Source organism: Schistocerca nitens, chromosome 5, assembly GCF_023898315.1.
Source record: "Schistocerca nitens isolate TAMUIC-IGC-003100 chromosome 5, iqSchNite1.1, whole genome shotgun sequence".
NCBI lineage: Eukaryota > Metazoa > Arthropoda > Insecta > Orthoptera > Acrididae > Schistocerca > Schistocerca nitens.
Window position 1 is genome coordinate 347,570,303 of NC_064618.1, and position 25,362 is coordinate 347,595,664.

General features: G+C 46.0%; 1 protein-coding gene across 1 annotated transcript in view; it reads right to left on the minus strand.

Annotated features, from left to right (window-relative positions):
- The window catches only part of LOC126260439 (juvenile hormone acid O-methyltransferase-like), a 78,020-nt gene extending 56,525 nt beyond the window's left edge, over positions 1 to 21,495 (minus strand). The window contains exon 1 of the mRNA XM_049957767.1: positions 21,128 to 21,495. Coding sequence (XP_049813724.1) covers positions 21,128 to 21,495 — 368 coding nt within the window. The remainder of the gene's footprint in view (positions 1 to 21,127) is intronic.
- Between the last annotated feature and the right edge of the window lie 3,867 nt (positions 21,496 to 25,362).

Below are 25,362 nucleotides of genomic sequence, written 5' to 3' on the forward strand. Positions count from 1 at the left end.
CACGCAACTTTTTATAACCAGTACAGTTAGTCATCGTAATATAACTTAAAGACGCTGAGAGCACGTATCCGCGAGCGAATTGCGTCATGGCACACCTTAGTCCAACAAGGGGAAACTAGACGGTGCAGTGAAGACATGCAAGGTATGCAACGTTCTGTGATGGCCAGGATAATGTCAGTAAGGTACTCTACCTTACCACATGGGGAAATGTCCGTAGGTCGCCAGTGAGGAGTAAAGCCTCGAGTTTGCCTTAGGAAGTTGCCAACTTTGTTTACATGTAGGTGGGGTAGGAGTCAGCAAGCTGATAGCACATGGTTAACAGTTGCTCGAGTTCATGTCACAATGGACCACTCAAGATGACGTGCAAGCTGGGCAGTGCAGAACGACAGGTCCAAATGTGAACAGGTGTGTGGAATCTGAAAGTAATGTGAGCTCCAGCGTTCAGTCAGATGTTGAGCTGAGAATGTTAGCCTAGAGGCCACCTTTCTGACAGGTTCTGGAACAGCCCCAAAGCGGATGGTATGCAGTGAAGTCTCAGTACAGCAGAAAGCTGGAAGAAGTCTGCCCTGTTGGCAACGAATGACCACTCAAGGGTAGACAGCTTGCAGCCAGGTGTTCAAGGAGATGGTTTGACTATAAACGTCATGCCAGATTAGCAGCGTGATTCCATAAGATGGAATGCCTTCCTTGTGGGAAAGGTCGAAGAGGACCGGAATACGGGAGATCAAAGCAGTTGCAAGGACAATTTTGTTTCCTGGAGGTAGGAAGCCAGGGGACGTGATTCCAAGAGCTGTCGTAATTCCTCTTTGCTGGATAGAGTGGCACAAATTTCCATTGGAAGGAAGTCATGAAAGGGAAAGGTGAGGGGGGGGGGGGGGGTAAGGAAGGTTTTTACCTCGGTGCCTTGAGTGACAACCTTCGTAAACTCACTGGTAAGCGGCGCAGAGGCTGGAAATACCTGTTTCATGAGGTCTACAGAGGCGTCAGCATTCTTTCTGGGTCGGACTACAGATTCCAAGGTAGAAAAACGGTTGGCCGGTGAGCACCGGCGAAACAGAGGTCCATTGGGCGAGAGTATGAGGTGGCGACACCATCGAAAATCGTCCGAGTCAGTGAAGATGAAGACCATTTGTCTGTCTTTGATTTCTTAGAGCCTTTATGGTGGTAGATGAATACTGATGTTTGTTAGCTGGCAGTTAACAGTCCTCATGGGGATATTTCTTCTGTCCTTTCCAGCCCGCTAGTTGTGAAGCAGGTGACTTCGCCAACAGAGGCGAAGATTTGTTAACTTGTTGCAGAGCTGGAGGAGTCTGGGATGCTGCTATGACACTAGGCGATTTGAGAACTGCGGTACTGAATTTGAAGTCTCAATTCTGCATGACCACGTCCTTCAAGGAGCGAGGCATAAAGAATGGTGCTGTAAGTGCCAGTAGGTAATAGACAAGGCTTTAGACTAGCGAACATTTGCAAGCAATAGTGCGAGGCTATTTTCCTTCACCTGGATCTGCTGAAGATTGAGATAAAGTCGTCATTCTCGGGTTGAGGCTGCATGGTCGTAATGGGAATTGATACAACAGGGAGGAGGAGGCGGGCATTCGGCCTCTTAAGCATCCCCACTGCAAGTAACTCATTTCGCCATGTTTCGACAGGACATTCGTTTGGGATTACAATATTGACAGTGGCAACAGCAAACCAGCTTTTGCATGTACCGTGTGAACGTGATGACTTCACAGCTGGTTTTCATCTTAATGCAAGCAGTACTCTATCAAACATGAGGTGAAGTGTGTTAAGGCAGTATGGTTGCATCAGAATTTTTCATTACCAATTTACTGCAGTGACATTCCTGATCAGATAGCAAGTTTGGACTTCGCTCTGTCAGATCATCGAACAGCCTAGTGAAAATAACACCACACAAAGAATTCAGCATCCAATGGGCTTGGACACCAACAGGATAGCCGTGGAAGAGCGAAGCTGCGAGCAGTCTTTGCACTTTAAAATTTTAATTGGCCTCCAAAAGCAAAGTACCATTACGTAAACGAGATCAGGATTTCACAGGGCCTGCAATTGCATCAACACACTGCCGAACAACAAAAGCATAAACTGTAACAAAGGACCGACCTTCAGTATGTGATAGAAGCAACTGGGAGATCCCTTGAATTTTTAGCCTCATTCCGTTTATGTTTAGTAGACGTTGTTAGAGGGTGATTGGCTCATTGCGAGGAAATCCCCACGATTACCAGTATCCGATGGCGTGCTCCTTCCAACGGGGGCGCACCCGCCTTACGTACGTGTTCATACAACAGATCACACCTCCCGAACACCTGACACAGGGACCAATCGGCAGGTTGGATAGCTCAGGAAATCACCCCTCCGTGGGCCTGGCTTGCACCGGGGAATTTATGTGAACCCTACCTGTCGACCTGGGGCTGGGACTTACGCGTTACCTCAGCAGCTGTGACGCGTCAGACGCATAGTCCAGCCTTCAGGAGTGCACAGGAAGGAAGAAGAAGAAACAGAGGAACCTCAAATGTCAAAGCGGAGGAAGGATGTGAGATGCAGAAAGAAAAAGAAAAGTGGAAGGGTGTTCTGGTGTCAGGCTACCGAAAATTCAGAACACACTCCCAAAAATATCCCAGACGTTCTCCAAGGGAATGGAAAAGAATAGGATGATAGACATGCACAGAAAGGGGAAGGTTTTAAGACTGGGGTCCCAAGGTAGTGAAGTATGAACTGACCAAGGCGTGGTTAGCCCCCTGAGGGTATGAAGACGCTAGAACAGTTCAGTGATAGCCTTATCAGAATCGACACTGGCAACAACAGTGCAGGTGTGCATTAGTTCGCAAGCAGGAGATGAAAAAGCTCTGTACGGATACTGAACGGGTAATTCAGTATGTAAAGGGAGATGGAAATCTAAGTCATGGAGGACTTATGTGGTAGTAGGTAAAGGAGTAAAAAAGGATTACGGAAAAATACGGGTTTGGTAGTAGGCATGAGAGAGGATAAAGGCTAATTGAGCTCTGCTATGATTATCAGTTACTAATAGTGAAAACTGGGTTTAAGACTTCAAGACGGGGTATATTTGAAAAAGATACGAGAAGTTCAGATTACATGTTAGTCCGGGAGAAATACCATTAACAGATTATAGATAAGACGCACCCAGGGGCAGATATAGACTCAAATCGCAGTTTGATAATGAGGAATATGCTGAAGTCCAGGGGAATAGTTACGAAGAATCAGTACACATAGAAACGGGATACGAAAATAAGACATGAAGATAGATGCTGCAAGTTCTCTGAGGCTATTGATATTGCTGTAAGGAACGCCTTATTAGGCAGCTCAATTGGTGAGGAATGGACATCTGGGTGATCACAGAAGTTTGAGAGAAAAGTGTAGGTGTAGGGAAGACAGCTGCGAAGGAACGATGAGTAACAGAAGAATTACTACACGTGACCGACGACAGAAGTAGAAAAACATTCAGGGAAATCCAGTAATACAAAAATAGAAGTTACTTAGAAAAAAAATAAAAGTGCAGCGAGGATAAGGCAAAATGGCTACATGAAAAATGAAAAAGTCTGAGCAAAAATGATTGAAGGGCTGACCCAGCATATGGGGAAGTCAAAACAACCTCCTGTGAAATTGAAAGCACGGGCGGTAACGGTGAGTGCAATGAGAATTCTGTTAAACGCCGAGGAAGGAGCCGATAGGTGGAAAAAAGTACAGTGAGGGCATCTTTGAGGGGAAGGACGTCCCTGATGACTATGTAGGAAGAAATAAGAGTATAGGGAAAATAGTATTAGAATCAGAATCTGCAAGAGTTTTGGAAGACTAAATCAAATAAGGCATAAAGGATACATAACATTCCACCGAAATTTCTAGAATCATTGGGGGAAGTAGGAACAAAATGTAGAATTTGTGAGGTTGGCATTATACTATCAGTCTTTCAGAGGAACTTCCACACTTACTAAGGGTGCAAACGCCTCAAGTGTGGACTTTCGCACCATCAGTTTATCTCTTGCATTCAAGTTGCCGACAAGAGTATACAGAAGAACGGAGAGGAAAATTTGGCATCTGTTAGATGACGATCAGTTTGGCTTAAGGAAAGAAAGGAAGTTCTGACGCTGCAGTTGATAATGGAAGCAAGACGAAGAAAAATCACAGCACTTTCTTCGGCTTTGTCGACCTGGATAAAGCGTTAGACAACGTAAAAAGGTGCAAGATGTTCGAAAGAGAAAAATAGGGTAATCTACAGAGAAAAGCTGGTAATATAAGTACAACACATACAGTAACTAAATGCACGGACTGAAGAGTAAGACAGGGATATAGTCTTCAGACGCTGCTACTGTTCAGTCTATACATCAAATAATGAATGACAAAAATGAAAAAGGTTCGAAAGTGGGATTTAAATTCAAGGTGAAAATGTAAGTTATCAGATTTGCTGTGACATTTCTATCTTCAGCGGAAATGAAAACAGGTGTCGAATGGAATGAAAATCTAATGAGGACAGAATATGGATTGACAGTAAATCGAAGAAAGCCTTCATTGGATGCAGCAAAATTGGAAACAGCGACTAATTTTACTCGAGGATTTAGGATCACGAGTTTGTTCAAGTTAGCGAACTGTGCTACCTAGGCAGAAAAATTTCCATGGACAGGGCAAGAAGGATGTAAGAAGCAGTGTAGCACTGGCAGAAAGGGCACTCCTGACCGTGAGAAGTCTAATATTATCAAACATAGGACTCAATTTGAGAATGTACGCTTGGAGCACACCACTGTATGTTAGTGAAACCGACTATCGGAAAACCTGAACAGCACTGAATCGAAGCATTTGAGATTTAGTGCTACAGAGAAATGTTGAAAATTAGGTGAACTGATAAGGAGTGAGTAGCTTCTGCGATGAATCAGAGGAAAGGAATATGTGGAATACACTGACAAGAAGGGCCAGTATGATACTATGCACCACAGAGTAACTTCCATGGTACTATAGAGAACCGTAGATGGTTGGATAGTAACAACTGTAGTGGTGGTCAGATTTATATACCTGGATTTTCTTTTTTCTTCAAGAGACAAACGTGATCGTGTAGGATGGTGTTCCACGCAGTTGAGATTAGGTGATTGTTTGCAAGGGTTACGTCCCTGTAATCATCGTGCGCACTTACCCAATTTTGGGTTTACCATGCAGTGGGATGACCTGCGACCGAAGCTGAAGCATCTGAAGGAACTCGTGGATGCAGCAGACAAAATGTACGCCTCACTGCTCAGGATTAACCTGTAGCTCCTAATCTGTCTGGCGTGTAAGGTCTTGATGGAAGATGATTCCTTGCACCGTATTCAAAGTCTGGTATGAGGCAATGATCACCAGCATGTAGGGGTTCACATGCCTGAAGAGCCATGGGATGTGCAGAAGAAGCGGCTTTAATCAATAGCGAGAGCCACTGCACATTTTTCCCGATGCCTCAACTTCTAGTTTACGTTCAACACATTCCACAGAAAATAATTGCTTTTCACAGTAGAAATATCGCAGTCAGCTCGAGTGCATACTGCGTGATAAATTGTTTTTCTCTTTTATGTCTAGCTTTTCCTTGTTCTCATAGCATTGCCAGGGAAGGAAAAGCAGTAGGGTAGTAACTATCCGCATTGAAATTTCTGTATCGTGACAGTCATGCTACAACAGTCATTTTTTGTTGTGATTTGAAGCGTCTTATGTGAAAATATTCCAAGAAAGGAAGGCAGAACCTAAGCAATAGCCGAGTCGACAAGCAAGGCTGCCACCGTGAGGACATGTGCACAAACTCTCAGGAATTTCGAATTAATTTTTGGCTATATAAACCGACGTGCGAAACGTAAACACGAGATAAAGTAACAATTACTCGGCGGACAGAAAGAAAATGGGGGAGAACATTGTCAGCGGTCTCCCAGTTGTGCACAGAGTGTTGGGCGTCATATGACGTGTGGGCAGCGTGACTAGCACCAGGAGACATTAGAACGAACAGTAGGGGGGGGAGTGTGTGAATTAGCTATCAGTTATGGTGCACTTGTGGCTGTACATTACAACACGGCCCGGATTCAACACAGTACCACTTATGACTGGGAAGTATTATCGAGAAACTAATTGAGACAAATGTAGCCCAGGGATTTATTGTTGCTTAAGGGCACTGCTGCCTGAAGCAGAGGTGGTGGTCGACCACTCAACTACAGCAGCAACGACCGCTACATTGTGCAACAGCCAAGAAGGAACCCAGATCAGTGGGTATAGTTGCAGTTGTATGTAACAGCACTGCAAGGTGCGCAATCTCTCTCGCTGATCAGTGCGTTCTGCTCCGTTGACGCCCGCACATCGGCGGTACTATTTGCGATGCTGCTACGGGAGCAGAGACTGAAGGAAGAAGGAATTGGGTCCGAGCTCTTCCCAGCTGAGAGCAGATTCAGTCGAAGTAGTGATTGCGGATTCATCCTCTCATCGCCAGACGTGGGGACACGCAATGCAACGAGGAACAATGTCTAATTGGATAGTTTTGTTGGTCCATGTGTTGCGGAGGCGTAAAGTTGCCGGGGTGTACCGACCAAATCTTCGGAAACTGTACACTCACCAGCCAATGTTATTACAATACTGTACTCTTACCCCATATCCGTCATTGCATGATTTCGTTCGGCCCTAGTTTCATTGTTGTGGATCACGATGCGTGACCGCATCAGAAGTTAACTGAGGAAGAAGGGAAAAAAAAGAAAAAAGACAGCGGTAGCTACCTATAGCAGAGCAAGGAAATTGGATTTATCATCGTTTTAGTACAGTGACGTGTCTGAACTTTACGACTTAAGCGTAACTGAGTGTAGCAATAATTGAAGTCTAACAGACTTCCAATATTGATGGTGCAATGGTTTGATTAATTTCGACACAACATCCGAGCTTTGCTGAACGGAAGACTTAAGTCGTTTATGTTTCCTATAAATCGCATTTAGAGCGTCGATAAGTTCATATGGCTGGATTTTACCAACTTTAGTCAAAATTCTCTTCTCATTTCGATAAAAAATTAGGACAACGGCGTGAAGAACTATCTAAGTTTGTGAGGCAGTTAGATTAGGTAACCGCAATGCTTTCTGGAATTAACTGAACTGCATTCTGTGGTGTCAGAGCTCATCTATCCGTTAAAGTTTTTTGAAATTTTGTATAAAACGAAAATCGTGCTTCTTTGTTCTCCCATTAAAACTATTCTCCGGATTAATTCAGAAAACTGTTGAACATTAACACAGAGAAACTTTGCTCTCTTAGGTTTTTTTTGTTCCTATGTGAAAGTCGAAGTTATTTTGAAGTTACCAATGTGTGTAAAAGTTGAGAAAATTCCAAAACGCAGCATTAACGTTCTTGCCGTTTCACAATAGCAATTTACGTTCCATATTGTCATTATAAACACATTCCACAAATACATCCTGTGACTGTGCGACCGCTATGTTCTAGCGCCGTTCCCGAGGTTGAGGCTGTTCCCAGTGACGTCACGCCAACCGAAGAAGAACATTTGCCTCCCAACCCGATTTTTTCTACGGGTATTGTGTCAGTAGACGTTGGCGAGCTGTGGTAGTTAATGGTGGTACGGACCTGACGCGAGACAATTATTCATCCACAGATATCGTTTCCCGAAAAAGTAGCTGGTCGTGCGGAGTGGTTCATAGTTTAATATTACTGTGCTGATCAGAACGTTTGGTTTGAGACAGTGGCTAACAGTGATGTCTAGATCATAAGCCTAACAGGAACAGTAGACGGTTTTCCAATCTGAACCTTCCTTAAGAGGTTTAATTTCCTCAGTGACACCGCATCCCGCTTTAGGATAAGACGAAGATACCTACGTGGTTGTGATCAATGAGAGCATAATAGCTGTTATGTTAATGTATCATTCAAATCCCACGGACTTTTTTCTGATGTTCAGTAAATTTCCTGCACACCTGTAAGTATAAGGAAACAACTAATTCCTCTCCCACAACCACCCAAATTTTCCTTGTTCGGCACTAGCTTGTGCTTTCACGTTGACTTCGTTTTCGCTTGTGTGTTAAAGCTAATAAAAATCCAACTATCTCCGTGGAGTGCCTATTGAAAGGAATGAACTGTATTTCTATCCGACAAACACAGACGTCCACGACCTTACAGAACTTCGTAAAACACTGCAGTAAAGTGACGTATCCTAAATCTCTCACTAATAATTCTGCGATCATCGACCATACGACCTCAGTGCCGACCAAAAAAAATTTTAACAGACTTCCGAACAGTTTTCTGCCTGTCAAGTGCCATAGCACAGAACTCTCAATATCCGGACGTCTAACTCTATACACACACACACACACACACACACACACACACACACACACACTTTTGCTAGCAACGTTTGAGTTACTGTGTCCACTGCTATTAAGCGATATCTCAGTTTAACACGAGGCTTTTTGAAGAGGAGACAGACTGAGTTTTTCACAAATTATTTATATAAATAAGGAAATCTGGTAGAAGCCGACCTCGGGGAATATAAGATGAGATCCCGGAGAAGCGTAAGAACACCCGAAACAATAACTGACCTCGTGACTTACCTTAGAAGACAGGTTTAGGAAAGGCAAACATGTTCACAGCTTTCGTAGATTTGGAGCAACCTTTGGATAACAGACTCCAAAATTATGACGGTAGTGGGGATGAAATACAGGGAGCAAAATTATATTTACAAGTTGTCCAGAAACCAGACAGTATTCTTAGGTGTCTAGAGGCGCAGAACTGAAGCAGGGGCTGAGAAGGGAATGAGATATATATAGGCTATCCACAATGTTATTCAGTGTGTACATTGAACAAGTAGTAAAACAAACCGAAGGTAAGTTTGGGAAAGGAATTAAAGTTCACAGAAAAGAATTAAGGTTGCGGTTTGCCGACGACTTTATTCTTTCAGACACACCAAAGGCCTTGAAAAAAAACTGTTGAAAGAAATGAACAGCGTTTTTAGAGAAATATATAAGCTGGACGTTAACAAAAGCAGAAATAGTGCAATTTAATACAGTGGAACTGAATTAGGCGGTGCCGAAAAAATTAGATTAGGAATAGGTACATTAGAAGCAGGTGAGTTTTGCTATTTGGGCATTACAGTAACTTATGATGGCAGAAGTAGAAAGGATACAAATATATTGGCAACGAAGAGTGAACCTATACTGAAGATTTGTTAACATCGAATATACACTGAAGTGCCAAAAAACATAGGCAAGGGTATTCAAATACAGAGATCAGGCAGAATACGGCGCTGCGGTCGGCAACGCCTGCTATGTAAGACAAGTGTCTGGCGCAGTTGTTAGACCGGTTATTGCTGCTGCAATGGCAGATTATCAAGATTTAAGTGGGTTTGAACGCGATGTTATGGTCGGTGCACGAGCGCTGGGACACAGCATCTCCGAGGTAGCTATGAAGTGGAAATTTCACCCTACCACCATTTCACGAGTACCGTGAAAATCAGGAATCCGGTAAAACATCGAATCTCCGACATCGCTGCGGCTGGAGAAAGATTCTGCAAGAAAGGGACCAACGACGATCTAAGAAAATCTTCTTCAACCCTTCCACAAATCGCTGGAGATTTCGATGATGGACCATCAAGTGTCAGCGTGCGAACCATTGAACGAAACAACATCGATGTGGGCTTTCGGAGCCGAAGGCCGACTCGTGTACCCTTGACTGCAAGAAAGCTTTACGCCTCGTCTGGGCCCTTCAATACCGGCATTGGACTTAACTGGAAACCTGGTGCCTGGTCGGACGAGTCGTTTCAAATTGTATCGAGCGGATGGACGTTTACTGGTATGGAGCAACCTCATGAATCCATGGACCTGCACGTCAGCAGGGGCTGTTCATGCTGGTGTAGGCTCTATGATGATGTGTTGCGTCTACAGTGAGTGGTATGGGACCCTAATACTTCTAGATATGACCGACAAGTGACAAGTAGGTAACCATCCTGTCTGATCACCTGCATCCATTCAGGTTCATTTTGTGTTCCGACAGACTTGGGAAATCCCAGCAGGACAATGCGACACGCCACAATTGCAGAATTGCTACAGAGTGGCTCCAGGAACACTCAGAAGAGTTAACACTTCCCCCAGCCACCTGTGTGCTAGGGGGGCTACACGATATTAAATGTGTCTTTCTTTGACTCTTCAGTGTAGATTTAAGTATTAGGAAGGCTTTTCTGATGGTTTGTATCTTTAGTGCAGCCTTGTATGGAAATTAAAGGTGGACAGTAAGCAGGTGAGACGAAAAGACAATAGAAGGTACTTGAATGTGATGCTACAGAAAAAATGCTGAAGATCAGTCTATCACCTAACTAATGAGGATTACTGAGTTTACTTGGTGTGAAGAAGTTTTAGCACAAACTTACAGAAAGGATCGATGGTCAAAGTCTGAGACAAAGGTATCACCAATTTAGTACCGGAGTGAAGTGTGCGTATGGAAGTTTTTAGGAGAGGACCAAGAGCTGAAGATGGAGGGTTCCAAAGAACGTACGTTGCAGTAGTTATTCTGATAAGAGTAGGCTTATACAGTATAGTCTAGCACGGGAAGCTGCGTCAGACAATTCTGACTTAATATCAAGAATTGGAGTTATGCCATGGTCCAAAGCATATTTCTCTGCCTGATGTTTGATCTCCTAATGCTGAAGACGTCAAGGGCTACAAAAATACACAAATTTTCTGGTTTTAACCAGCTCAGCAAGCCGTATTGTTTATATGTACTCTAATGTCGCATCGTGACATCAGACCACAGCTTTAGACAGCTGATTGGGGCCTGCCGTTGTGGCCGAGCGGTTCTAGGCGCTTCAGTCTGGAACCGCGTGACCGCTACGGTCGCAGGTTCGAATCCTGCCTCGGGCATGAATGTGTGTGATGTCCTTAGGTTAGTGAGGTTTAAGTAGTTCTAAGTTCTAGGGGACTTACGACCTCGGATGTTAAGTACCATAGTGCTCGGAGCCATTTTTGAGCTGATTCGAGCAAACAGGTCTACGGAGACTGAAGGGGACCATCAGCTCTATTTTATCTAGCATTACGGCCAACAACACACAGCTTTAGTCTTACTCTCCTAATGAAGATGTTTTTATATTCGGACGTGATTGTAAGGTGACCAAAATGTAAGTTAAATGTTTGACAGTTCACTAGTGAAGCCAGTCACAATACATAATTATTTTTTAGAAAAGGGGTTTACTATGTAAAGTTGTGCTGTGTTCCATATGGAAGCTTGCTGTCTTTGTAAGGAAATTTTTTTTGTATTGTGGCAATGGCTTCACTATTTTAGTGTCAAATGAACATTAGGCTGTTTTTTCACTTTTTAATTTGTATGATCTCTGTACGTGAAAGTATAGAAATGATTGTATCTTGCTAAATGACTAATATTTCAAATGACTTTGGTGGTTCCTTGATCACAGAGCACGATCTGGTATTACATATTTAGCTGTGGTTTTATCAAGACACCAATCATTGCTATGCAATGATTTACAGATTGCGGGGTTTCAAATGAAAAATGGAAATGTGATGCGGTGGTGTGGCCCTCAACTACGTACCCTCCAACTCAACGTTTAAATATTAAAATTTTTGGCTGGTTTCGTTGTGTAGGAGCTCGGATACGTAGTTGCCGCATTAGAGGCCAAATACTGCTGAGTCTACAGTATACGACAATAATACACACATGAATCGAATAGTCTAAGGTTTCTATCACTCGGCAATTGCGAATTATGAATGTAACAAATTTATAAATGAAAGATTGCAATTAAAATCTGCAGGTTCTAAATTAACGACTTTAAACGATGAGTACGATAGTAGTAGTACTTTTGAGAATGCGGTATAGTTGTGCAAAACACTTATTGGTGTCTATGGTCCAGCAATTAAATAAAATACAAGTTGAATAACAGGGAAACAATAGATTCCTACTTCGTGTAATTAGGCCTAGCTATGAACAACATAGCTCGCGAGATGTTCACTTCCAAACGTGTAGTACGTCTTCACTGCAGAAGACACGGAAATTCCGCAAGTACACGAGTCCACAAGTCGGCACTACGAAATATTTCTATCTCTCGCGGCCACGCGCAAACTGCTCCATTCTAAGTCTTTCCCGCCACTGTGCGTCCGCCGCGCCGTCCAGCACCTCCCGTATCCTGTGCGACTGTCCAGCACTACCCTGTTCCGAACTGCTACGTGTCCTCTCCGGACACGGTGCTCCTCCCCAACCTCCATGCCTATCTCCAAGCAATGAGAGCGCTGTGATTGGCTAGAGCGCTCCCTCCATGCCTATCTCCAAGCAATGAGAGCGCTGTGATTGGCTAGAGCGCTCCCTCCATGTCTTCAAGCCAACATGCACTCACAAACAAATTTAAACACATACCAAAGACTGGATTTACGTTTAAATAACTTGAAATTAAATATTCCTACAGCTGGACCATAAACATGCTCTAACACATTATTAGATACATAAACATATCAAAGGAATAGAACGAAAGGTAGGCCAGTAGCCCAGTCTCTGTGCTTTCTAAAACACAGCAAATATTTAACCAATTTCTTCATGAGTAGTATATATCGGATATAAACAAAGACATAGATGAATAAATGTCTTCATAAGCATGCTGCTATCGTATTTTCGTGTAACTGGAGTACTTGTGGCCTGACGCGATCGATAGCAATCTGCCACTTTGACCTCCAATAACTATTACTATTTAAGTTACATGACTAATTCATACCAATTTAGGTTCGCACTAATAGCTTTCCAAAGACACATCGATCGACGAAATTGGATAAAGCATTTAAATTTTGAAAATCTTTTCTGGGTGTTACTTGTATAATTTACTGTTAGATACTAAATTTTAAACTAGTAAAGATATTTAAAATCTAATTACACCATCAGAATCGTCGTGAAAATAGTGGTAATGTACACGTTTCTTTTTGGCTACTAGTAATTTCTATACGAACAGAGGAGTAATAGAACGACTACAGGTCAGTCCCAATTGACGTAAAAGTAGCTAAAAACTCACGTGGAAAAAGGGATAAAAAAGACCATACAGAGGTCCAAAACAAAAATTAAATGGTCTTCGCCATATTGCTTTGGTGAATACGAAGTAAAACTCAGTCGACAGCACGCGCGTCATTTGCTAAAATGGCCGATAAATGAGACGGCAAACCCAAGTGGGAACGTAAACAGTTAAACAATGGGCATTCCATCGGGTAGTGGCGGACAGTTAAAACGTGGGCGCAATGTGTACAAAATGGTGGGAGTTCTGCTGTGAACACACTACATGATCGCGACAATAAATGAAGCCAGTAGGAGATGAAGTATAACCAGCCCTGTCGATTGTTTTAGAACCATCAGTGTAAAAGATGGTGGCACCCTGGAACTCTGCAAGGTGGCACACAGAAGACGCTGGAAAACCATAGTAGTGAGACTTTAGGACGCTGGAATAGATCGGTCCTAATCTGTGATCTAGGCACCATCAAAAGGGGGTGGGGGTGGGGGGTATGGGAGGAAAGACATGCTGTGCATACCAGTGAGTGGAGATTCGGACAGAGGGAAGAGACATGCCAACTGGCAATCCCACCTGTTGGCAGGTGTTCTGAGGGAGACACCACTTATTGGCAAGGAGCACAGATGGTCAGGGAATTGGCGAATGGCGATTGCATAAGAAACAACAAGTTTACTCTGTCGGGTGTCTAGAGCGGGAATCCCTACTTCTGTGAAGAGACTATCAACAAGACTAGTGGGAAAGGCACCAATAGCCAGATGCCCTCAACAATGATGGAGTGGGTCAAGGTGTTTTAAAGTCGCAGAAGCTGCTGAGCCACACATATGACTACCATAATCTAGTCTGGACAAGACCAGAGCACAGTGAAGATAAGTGGAACGGTCTGCACCTCAAGATGTGTGGGCCAGGAGGCAGAGAGCATTAAGCTTCCACATACATGTGGTCTTCATGTGGCGAATGTGAGGCAGCCATGGCAACTTTCTGTCGTAAGCATGACTCAAGAAACGGGACTGTGCTACAACAGAGGAGCTGGTGGCCTGAAAGTTCTGGATCTGGGTGTACAGTTGGTAAACGACAAAAATGCGTAACCCGCGTTTTGGAGGGAGAGAACTGGAAGCCATGGGCTGTGGCCCACGCAGAGGCCCGTCGGATGGCGCCTTGAAGCTGGCGCTCAGCAGATTTTACTGAGTGGGACCTGCAGCAGATGCAAACACCGTCGATGTACAATTCTGGGGTAACCAGAAGCCCAACAGGGGTCACAAGCCCATTGATGGCAATGAGGAAGTGTGGGACACTTAGCACAGAACCCTGTGGGATACCATTCTCCTGAACATTAGGGGGCGCTGAGTAAAGTGCCAACCAAACCAATAAGAGCCAGTAAGGTAAAAATTCGCCGATAAAAATCTGAAGGGCACCACAGAAGATACAGTCATGGAGGGTAACTACAATGTTATGACGCCAAACCATGTAATACGCCTTATGTCAGAGACGACCGCGACAAGGTGCTGGCAGTGAGAAAGCCTGTCGGTTGGCCGATTCCAATCGGAGTAAATGATCAGTTGGAGATCGTCCTACCTGGGAGCGACACTGATACAGGACAGAAGGACCCAAGATCCGGGTACCCAACAGTGTGAAGCTGACCATCCTTTCGAGCGGTTCACAAAGTACATTCGTCAGGCTCATTTGGCAGTAGCTGTCGAGAGACGTTGGTTTTTCCGGGCTTAAGGACGGGGATAACTATACTGTCTTGCCATTGTGACGGAAAAGCACCCATGCACCAAATGTTGTTGAAGACTTCGAACTGCTGTTGCCATTGGGTAACGTCGAACTGCTGGATCACGTGTTGTGCCAAAATTCTTATTATCAAACCAAGTTGTCTTAAAGTAGAAAGAGCAACAAACTTCTTCAAATCACATTCAAAATTATCAACTAATCCTGGCCTAGGGCTGTCTCTCGTGAGGAGTTAAGAGCCTGCACCAATTCCCAGGGAGCATTACAGGGCAGGATGAAATAGAAGGGGGTCTGTTCAACTCTGTTTCTGCTGGAGAAAGGTAGTAGGGTAGGAAGAGGACGACGATGCCATCGCAACTTGTGTCACGAGGTGTTCTGCGAGGACCAGTCGATCAGTGCACAGACCCTGGGCAGTTGACTGTCGCTGGCGGCCCAGAAGGCTACAGAGCCTAGACCAAATCTACAATGAAGATGTATACGTCCCCAGGGAGGAAACAGCGCTCACAGCATTCCTTGTTACTCCACTTAAGATAACGAGCCGTAGCACAGAGACACTTAACAGTGAGGAGATTGGTCTGAAGGATTCGCTTAAATTGCTGCAGCATCTGTCGGTGGTCCTGGACAGCGACTAGAACATCCTTGGTCCATCACAGTGCCGGTCGACGACTAGGGGGACCTGTGGATATGGCGACAGCAGTGCCAGCAGCATGAAGAATAGTGGCAGAGATGGCTTGCACAACTACAATGGAATTCGAGAGGGAGGTGTCAAACTGCACATCAGACAAAGGCCAACTGGCCCTGCATAGTGCCCAGTGTAGGGGCCTGTCTGCCTGGCGGCAGCAGGGGAACGATAGAATCACCAGAAAGTTATCAATCACAAAAGTCGTCATGGGATGACTAATGTATGGAAGCCACGAGGGCAGGGTAGGAGATTGTGAGATTGTAAGAGAAGGTGCCATGACTGGCACTGAAGTGGGTAGGGGAACCATCATTTAGGGGAGACAAATCGAGGTCCATGATAAGTTGTTTAATTGGGACACCCCTACCCGTTAAAGTGACACTCCCCACAGTGGATGGTGGGCGCTGAAGTCCCCAACGGGGACGGGGAGTTGCTGGATCAAGGCAGACCGTGCAAAGTAAGGAAGTGGCCTACCTGGATGGAGGTGGACATTGCTAATGGTGATTGCTTGAGTCGTTTGCATTCTAACCACTATCGTTTCTAAGTTGGTATGTAGGGGGATATAGTCACTAATGACATTGGAGTGAACTGAGGAGCAGGCCCCACGAGATGCTACCCCAGGCCCGGCATGGTTCCAACAATGCCTGATGACCACTCTCCAACATTTAGTAGTTATCACTGAAATGCGTTTCTTAAAGAACAAGACAGACTGCAGAATAGGGAACAACAAGACGTTGCATTTCCCGTAGATTACGATAGTAATCCGTTGCATTTCCATTGGATGACCGTGCGGCGAGAGTACCAAATAGTCAATGAAGCCAAGGTGGTCAGGTCACTGTCAGCAGTCTTCACCAACTAGGATGGCGTGACATCCATAAGTAAGATGTCAGACTCAGGTGGCGGGGGCACCTTGTCTTGCGATTTATGTTCTCCTCCTCCTATTTCTGAGGTGGAGGAGAGCAGGACACAGGTGGAGTACAGGCTTCTGTAAGGTCTGGAACCGGAAGAGAGCAGGTGTCCTTGAGGCACACATATGGTGCACCTCTTGGCCGAGTGGTTGTGAGTCTTCTGGCCTGAGAGATGCTGGGGAGATGGGTCCCAGGAGGGAATCTGATCGCCAGCAGATGCTGAAGAAGGGGGGGGGGGGCGGCATTTCTTCAGACAGAGAGGGGAGTTGCTACCTGACAGGAGGTTGTGTAAACTGCAGGGGAGGGGGAGTCGAGGGACAGGGCTGGGGTAAGGACAAGGGAGGACTAGTAATTGAAGTAACGGAGACAAAGGATATACTGGAGGGAGTGTCAATTTTGGCGAGCCTCAGCATAAGACAGGCTATCATTTGCGTTTTATTCTTTGATCTTTTATCTTTTGTAAAGCCGAGCAATCCGGCGAGTGCGGGGAGTGGCGGTCAGCGCAATTGACACACATGGCTCCACACAATGGGTTCCCCTGGCCAGTCACCACACAAAGGGTCCACCGAACAGCTTTAAGACGTATGCCCAAATCCCAAGCACCGCATAGGTGGAGGGACATACGGCTTCACATCACATCTGTAGCACATAACCTTTACATTCTCTGGGAGGGTATCTCCCTCGAAAGCCTGAAGCGAGCCGCCAGTATTGCTGCAGTTGTCTTTGCGACCCTTCTGCACACGTCTAACAAAATGAACGCCACGCTGCTCCAGATTAGCCTGGAGTTCATCAGTTTGCAACAGGAGATCCCTATGAAATATTACTCCCTCATCAATATTCAGAGATTGGTGAAGACTGATAGACACCAGGACATTGCTAAGACAATCAGAGGCAAAACAAGTTATGATCGACAGGGAGCCCGACCACATCTTACTAACAAGGGAACCTCCCCATCGCACCCCCCTCAGATTTAGTTATAAGTTGGCACAGTGAATAGGCATTGAAAAACTGAACACAAATCAATCGAGAAAACAGGAAGAAGTTGTGTGGAACTATGAAAAACATAAGCAAAATATACGAAGTGAGTAGTGCATGTGTGATATAGGTAACATTAAGGAGAGCGTAAGCTGAGGAGCTCCGTGGTCCCGTGGTCAGCATGAGCAGCTGCGAAATGAGATGTCCTTGGTTCAAATCTTCCCTCGAACGAAAAATTTATTTTCTTCATTTTCGCAAAGTTATGATGTGTCCATTCGTTCAATGACGTCTCTTCACTGTAATAAGTTTAGTGTGTTTTGCGACCGCAATGCAAAACGGTGCTATTAGTAGACTAAAGGACGTGCCTCTCCAATGGGAACCGAAAACATTTGATCGCAAGGTCACAGGTCAACCGATTCCTCCACAGGAAAACACGTCTGATATATTCTATACGACACTGGTGACAATTGTCTGAAAATAAAAAAATTAAACTCAAGGGAAGACTTGAACCCAGGACCTCTCGTTCCACAGCTACTCACGCTAACCACGGGACCACGGCGTTCCTGAGCTCGCACTTCCCTTGACATTGCATATCTTGCACATGGACTACTCAGCTTTTATATTTTGCTTTTTTTTCATAGTTCCACCCAACTTCCTGTTTCCTCGATAGATCTGTGTTCAGTTTTTCAAGGCCTATCCACTGTGCCAACTTTTAACTAAATCTGATGGGGGTGCGATGGTGAGGTTCCCTTGTAAGAGACTCCACTTCATCCAACCTTTTCCTCGGTATTTTCCACGGAAAACAACGGCTTTGTGGCGGTGAATGTTTCCCCATCCGTCCTAGTACAGAGAAAGTAACGGGGAAATGGTTTCATCTTAAAATGGCGAGCCTGGCCCTCTCCAAATGGTGTAGACAGGGAAGGGATGGTTGCCAGGTCATACAAAGCAGCATTCAAGGATCTTTCACCATTCGAAGAGACGGTCGTTTGAGAATGGCCAGATTTTTGCTGCTTGATACGCTTCATGCACCAAGCATCCGCCCTGATACCACCCACTCTGACCAGGGCTCTCCCCATGGGCCCCACCCAGCCACAGCAAGGGCCATCTGGCACAGCTGCCATTGCTTGGAGTTCCAATGCTCCAAGAAGATAACCAACCACTCGCTGGCATACATGAGGAGAGAACAGCTCAGGTATAAGTGTGATCCTGTCTTGTCAGAGGGCTCAGCAATATGTGTATGTAACAGCCTCACCACAGCGACTGGCTACATGTGCTGGTGACTTAGCAGGGTCAAGGTGGCTACAATGTGGAAGGAAGAGGACGGTAGGAGAGGAATCCACACTAGATGCTAGGAAGGGCGTTCTTTCCCATATGACACTCACTAAAAACAGGAAATTTTGAAATGGAGGTCAAACCACAAGTGGGGACCTGAACGCCAAACAGGATGAAAGAACAGGCAAAAGGAAGAAAATTTCAACCAATACAGGAAACCAGGTGGATAGCCAGGTCGACATCAATCCGAATACGGGAGATGAGGAGGAGGTGGCAACGGGGAAGAAGCGAGGATAAGGAGGGAAGGGGCAGGGTAAAAGAAATGCAGCCAGGGAAAGAAGAATTGGCTGCAATAGCTCTGGGCTCAGTGTGCGTTATGCACGAAATAACCGTGAGCCCCTCCGGTGGGGGGGACTTTGCTGACCTTGTTTGAGTTCGAAACTGCTTTCCGATCGTTTATAGCCTCTGTTTATGTCTCCAGCATTAAGAGACTAAACGTTAGGCAGAGAAATATACCTTGTATCACGACCCGACGTCCACAGAACGAAAGACCGCCAGGGACGCAAATATTGGGTAAGTAAGCCTTAACTTTGTTTTTTGTCTTATCCCTTTAGTTGGCGCAATTGTTTGGTGTGTCGTGGAGCATTTCGTTCTCCGTATTGAGAAGAAGGCTGAACAACGCGGAACGGATAAGCGCTGCAGGTCTATGGATCACCATTTTGGAAAGTGCCGAAGCAGAACGCAACCCGTGTTCATTCTGGCGATGCTTCATTACGCATATTAGCGACATTAGATGCAAATTCCGTGCTTCTTAATTTTTCACTTCGGACGTTCTTCTGAGTAGAGCTCCTTCAACTTCTGTTTGCAGATGGGATACTTCACCCTCTGCAGCAGCCACTTCGCGCCTTACACCCTGCGCATACTTCGGGTTCCGCACGCAGCTTTGACAGTTTACAGTGATGGCGGTGCAGGGGGAGACTCCATCAGACTTCTGGGTAAGACCTTGTCCGAGGGCGGCGGGCCCCCACAGCCGAACTTCGTGAGCCACCCGCAGCCAGCGCATTCACACTCAAACTGAGGTACACTCCGCAATGAATTTAATAACCGTCAATATTTTCACCATCAGTTCGAGTCTGCCTGGCCACTACGAACGCCACAGTTAAATTACATTCGAGGTATGAACGCAATCACTTATCGAGTTGCGGGTTTAAGTCAGTTAAAATTTGAAGTCTTTTAGAGCTCTACTTACATCACCTGCTTCCCGTTCCTGAACATTTGTCAGCCGTAAGTCACTTAAGTTTTCTCTTGCCTTATGTTTTTGTTATATATGGAATAACTTTTACTAAATTATTTGGTAACTTCTTAACGGAATCCACTTGCGCTAATGAACTCAGGAATTTATCGTACCTTCGAAATCCCTTTCATAGCCAGTCATATCCGTGTACAAGAACGAAGGAAACTAAGTGATTACCCCTGCCAACTGCTGGGTCGAAAATTAGCGTTCATTAACTCCGCTGCGCACAGTTGAATTAGTACAGTTCACTGGGAGGAGATGACCAGCGTCATTCTCACTGATAGCGAGAAAGATTTTTCGAAACTTAACGATAAGGTTTCACAGTCCGTTACGGTGAGTCACTAACACAGTGAACAGTCATCCTCACTCGGCATCCATCCGTTTCGCTTCTGTCCATCTGTCTATTGGAAGAAGCGTATCCAGATGGAACAAGACCTAAGAAAGATACTGAACTCTTGAGTGAACAGGCTACAACAGGAGTTTAGTGGAATACGTTGACAACGTAATAGGACCATCCACTTTACATGAAATTCATTCCACGGAACTAGCAGCATTTGGCTACCGTAAACCGGTGGACAGTGTGCCCGTGGTGATTACAAATGCACATTCCGGTATGAAGGATTCATCTGAAATTGGAGGTAGGGAACCCTTGTGTCTGGAAATGGTCATTCTCAAAAATACAAGCAATAATTATCAAATTTTGCGTTCGTCTGCTATCGGTAATAAAAGCCAAACAGCCTTTTCTCAAATTTGTTCAGTTCCACATCCTGCTCGAGGTGCCAGATTTACGATTGTTTAACATGGTGTCGTATCAACTTGTATGCAGGCACATGTCCCACAAAGTTCTGTACTCATGTAAACACATTTCACAGGCAGAGAGGATTTTTCACTATCACAAGAATAAGAAAATGGGGGTTAAATATCAGTCCACGAAACACCGCCTCCCACGCTTTGTCGGGTTACCGTACAGTAGAATTTCAGCAGCTGCGTACATAAATTTATCGCAGTTTGCGACGAATTATTCGAAGGTTTTCGAATTCCAGTGGAACATATGCATCATCAATCTGCCTCCGTAAATTTCACTCTGTGTGTCCTGGATTTGGGCACTTCAGTAAGACTATTTCCTTTTGCTTACAAGCTAGTGCAGACACCACGCAGGGAACCCTTTTTTCCCGCTGCAGAGCAGGGTAGGCCTACACTTCGACACTGTCTCAGTGTATGTGCAGCTACGATCTCAGTGCTTGGAAGCGATTGCTCGGAGGAGTGCTTACTTCTGATCCCGTATCGACTGCAAGTAGAAGAAGCTGAAGATCTTCGTGTACGGTACCAGGTTCCATGCCTCAGTCGCTTGGATGTCAGGAGCCCCAAAGTTCACGGTAATGAAGCCCACGTTAGGGAAAGGAAATCTTGCTACGCACTCAGCAACCATCTCGGGTCTCCCGTCGCCTGCGACGATGAAAACATCGTGCGGCAGTCGCGGCAACAGGTCGAGACACATGGTCTCTCCAGTGGCACAACCAATGACCAGCACCTTGTTGGACTGCGCGGACCAGCTCAGACGCGGCCACACCTCAGCCAGCAGCGTCTGAACTAGCTGCCTCTCCAGAATGCTGCACTGCTGATGCTGGAGGCCTTCCATGACGACCTGAAAACATGTCATTTATGGCAATAATTCTAACATTTCATCTATATATCTTATGCTCTAGAACCTATATTAATGAGTAATCCTGTGTTGTGAGACACTACGTTTGGTTGGTTTAAAAGAGGGGCGAGGGACCAAACTGCTATGTCATCGGTCTCTCGTTCCAATTAAAAAACTCCACAAGGGTGGAGTAGAATAATCGAGACATACAAAACACATCTGGAAGAAAGGAGAAAACCACAATGAGAAGGGCAACAACCACTAAACTAGACCAAATCTAACAAGAAAATCACAGACACGTGAGAAACATGTACAAGAGATCAAAACAAGAGGGCAGATTACCATGGCTGGCTGACAATAAGAATAAAAAGGAAGACAGCCACTCTGCAACACATTAAACCTCCACCCTAAAGCACTTAGGTGGAGGACACGGAGGAACAAAGGAAGTGCGATGAAAAAGATCAAACGATAAAACCCAACCTCACGAATGAAAGGCAAAACTAAAGCTGTTCTTGAGGCATTGTCGCCCATCGTCGAAGGTAGGGTGCCGGGAAAGTTTAAAGTCTGCCTCAGAGTGGCTAAAAGTGGTCAGTTCCAGCAAGAGGTGGACGACCATCATTGGTGAGCCACATCGAAACTGAGGTGGGCCCTCTGACTGGAGGAGGTAACCATGTATTAGCCACGGAGGGCCAATGCAGAGCTGGCAGAGTACAACTGATTCCCTGCGAGAGGACGACATGGAAGACTTCCTCACATCCCTAGTCTTCTTAATCACACAGTTTGTTGTGCGCACTGTTATGCCATTCCATCTCCCAAAGTCTAAAAACCCTGGAGCGTAAGACAGAACACAGGTCAGTTTCGGAGATGCCCATCTCCAGAAGCGGTTTCCGAGTAGCCTGTTTGGCCAGCCTGTCATCAAGTTCGTTGCCTGGGATTCAGACACGACCTGGGGTCCAGAAAAACACCACTGAACGACGGGACCGTTCCAGGGCATAGATGGACTCTTGGGTGGTCGCCACCAAGGCAAGACGAAGGGGAGCCCTGGTCGATAGCTTGTAGGCTGATCAAGAAGTCGGCACACAAGAAACGACTCCCAGGGCATGAACGGATGTGTTCAAAAGCACGATATATGGCCGCCAGCTCTGCAATGAAAACACTGCAGCCATCTGGCAAGGAATGCTGTTCAGTATGTCCTCTATGAATGTATGCAAAGCCTACGTGACCATTAGCCATAGAGAGGTCGCTGTAAACCACTTAATGGCCCCAGTCCAGTACATATCGAGGAGAGTCGCAGGGTTAACCGAGTCCATAGGGCCATGCGAAAGGTCCTGAAAAATATGCAGCGATCGAGGTGTACGTGAATGAACTTCGAGGAGAGGTAACAGGAAGGACTCCAGACAGAAGAGACCAGACGCTAACCGCAATCTTAAGCATAAGCCCTGACCTGGGCCGCCGATGCGGGTGATGAACAGCCGTAGTTGGGGAAAGGAGACGGTAGTTCGGATGCACAGGAGAACGTAACTGGTGAGCAGTTGTGCACGCCTAACCTGCAATGGAGAGACTCCGGCCTCCACCAGGACACTGTCACCAGACTCGTTCTGAAAGCTCCCGTTGCTAGGCGAACGCCACAGTGGTGCACTGGGTCGAGTAAACAACGTTGAGGGAGCCACCTAAACGGAAACAAGTCTCCCGAAGTCAAGGCGGCATTGAACTAGGGCTCTGTAGAGCTGCAGCAGCGTAGAGCTATCTGCACCATAGTTGGTGTTGCTCATGCAGTGGAGGGCATTCAGGTGCTGCCAGCACTTCCGCTTAAGCTGATGAAGGTGAGGTAGCTAAGTGAATCGGGTGCCTAAAATCTGTCCCAAGAATAGATATGTCTCCACTACAGTGAGTCGATCACTAAGGTAAAGTTCTGGATGGACGGAGCGACGCCGACAGAAATGCACGACACGTCTTCGCGACTGAAAACTTGAAGCTGTGGGCTAGAGCCGATGAATGCGCCTTGTGAATGGCTCCTTGTAGGCGCCTCTCAGCAACTCCAGAACTGGAGCAGCAGTACGAAATGCACGTGTCATCCGCATACAGAGAGAGTCAGACCGACGGCCCTACAGCTGCTGCTAGACCGGCAATAGCGACTAAAAACAGACAAACTCAATATGCCGTTTTCTAAATACAGGGGGAACTACGGCAGGCAAAGACTGACACGGAAAGTACAGAGTTACAAAGTTGTGGATAAAAATCGGAACGGGTCCCGAGACCCCACTCATACAATGTGGCAAGGATACAATGTCACCAGATCGTGTCGTATGCTTTACAGAAGTCAAAAAGATAGCAACCAAGTGTTGGCGTCTGGAAAAGGCTGTTCGGATGGCAGACTGGAGGAAAACTAGGTTATCAGTAGTAGAGCGGCCCTGGCGGAAGCCGCCCTGACATGGAGCCAGTGGGCTACGTGACTGCAGGACCCATCCGAACCGCCGACACCATACGTTCCAGCAGCTCACAAAGGAAGGTGGTGAGGCTCATGGGCCGATAGCTATCCACATCAAGCGGGTTTTTACCGGGTTTGAGATCCGGAATGATGGTATTCTCCCACCATTGTAATGGAAAGACACCATCACATCAGAACTGGTTGAAGATGAGGAGATATCGCTTGTAATCAGACGAGAGATGTTTGACCATCTGGTCCAAACTGGCCCAGGAGCTGTGTCGGGGCAAAGTTCATGGGCGCTAAGGAGCTTCCGCTATGTAAATGGGGCGTTATAGGCGTGTAGCGAACGAGCGAGAGGACTTCCACTCCACCGTCTGAGGGTGTGAAAGGCCGGGGGGGGGGGGGGGGGGTAGTTCAACGCAAATGCTCGAGCATAGTGCTCAGCAAAGCGCTCGGCAGTCACGTTTGCGTCGGTAGATAACAGCTGTTGGGGTCTGGTACCCAAAAATACGTCTGATCTTCATCCGACTTGGAAGGTGACGTATGGAACCCAATGGTCAAGACTTCTCTCCAAACACTGTTTCCGTCGTTTTATAAGCTGGCGAACGCGGGCACGGAGCTGCTTAAAGGCTATTAGATGCTCTAGGGAAGGTTTCCGCTTACTTTTTTTTTGTTTGTGGTTTTAGGGCGCAAAACTTCTATGGTCATTAGCGCCCAGCCCGTGACTTAGGAAACAGTAAAAAACCGAAATTGAAAACCAGCATCAATGGGAACAAAGTCATAAAATTGGAGAAACAAAGCAGAAGGAATGCTTAAAAACCCACTACAGAAAGGGGTTGGTTGTCCCCACAAAAAGCTTCAAATGACTGACGTCATTTCACAGTCACTAAAACTGGAGAACGCGGTCGGCTGAGCGCGTGTCATCTAAAATCGACGATAGATCAGGCGATAGCTGTAGACGGGAGCGTAACGGATTAAAATAGGGGCATTCAATTAAAAGGTGTCTTACCGTCCACAGCTGAGAGCAGTGGGGACAGAGTGGGGGAGGATCGCCGCTTAAAAGATGTCGATGGCTAAAAAGGCAGTGCCCTATCCGGAGTCTAGCTAAAATTACCTCCTCCCGACGACGCGTTCGGGAGGAAGAGGTCCAAGCGCAAGGAAGGGCTTTCACTTCCCGCAATTTATTACGGGGAAGTGTTGACCAATGCGCATGCCATAAATGAGCAGCTTTGCGACATAAACCGCTCCGTAGATCGGTGAAGGGAAGCGACTGAATAGCTGGCCGAGGAAGAGAAACTGCAGCCTTGGCCGCTATATCGGCCGCCTCATTACCACAGATACCAGCGTGTCCCGGGAGCCAGAGGAACGCCACCGAGACGCCCCCCATGTGGAGCAAGCGCAGACAGTCCTGAATCCGGTGGACCAGAGGGTGCACA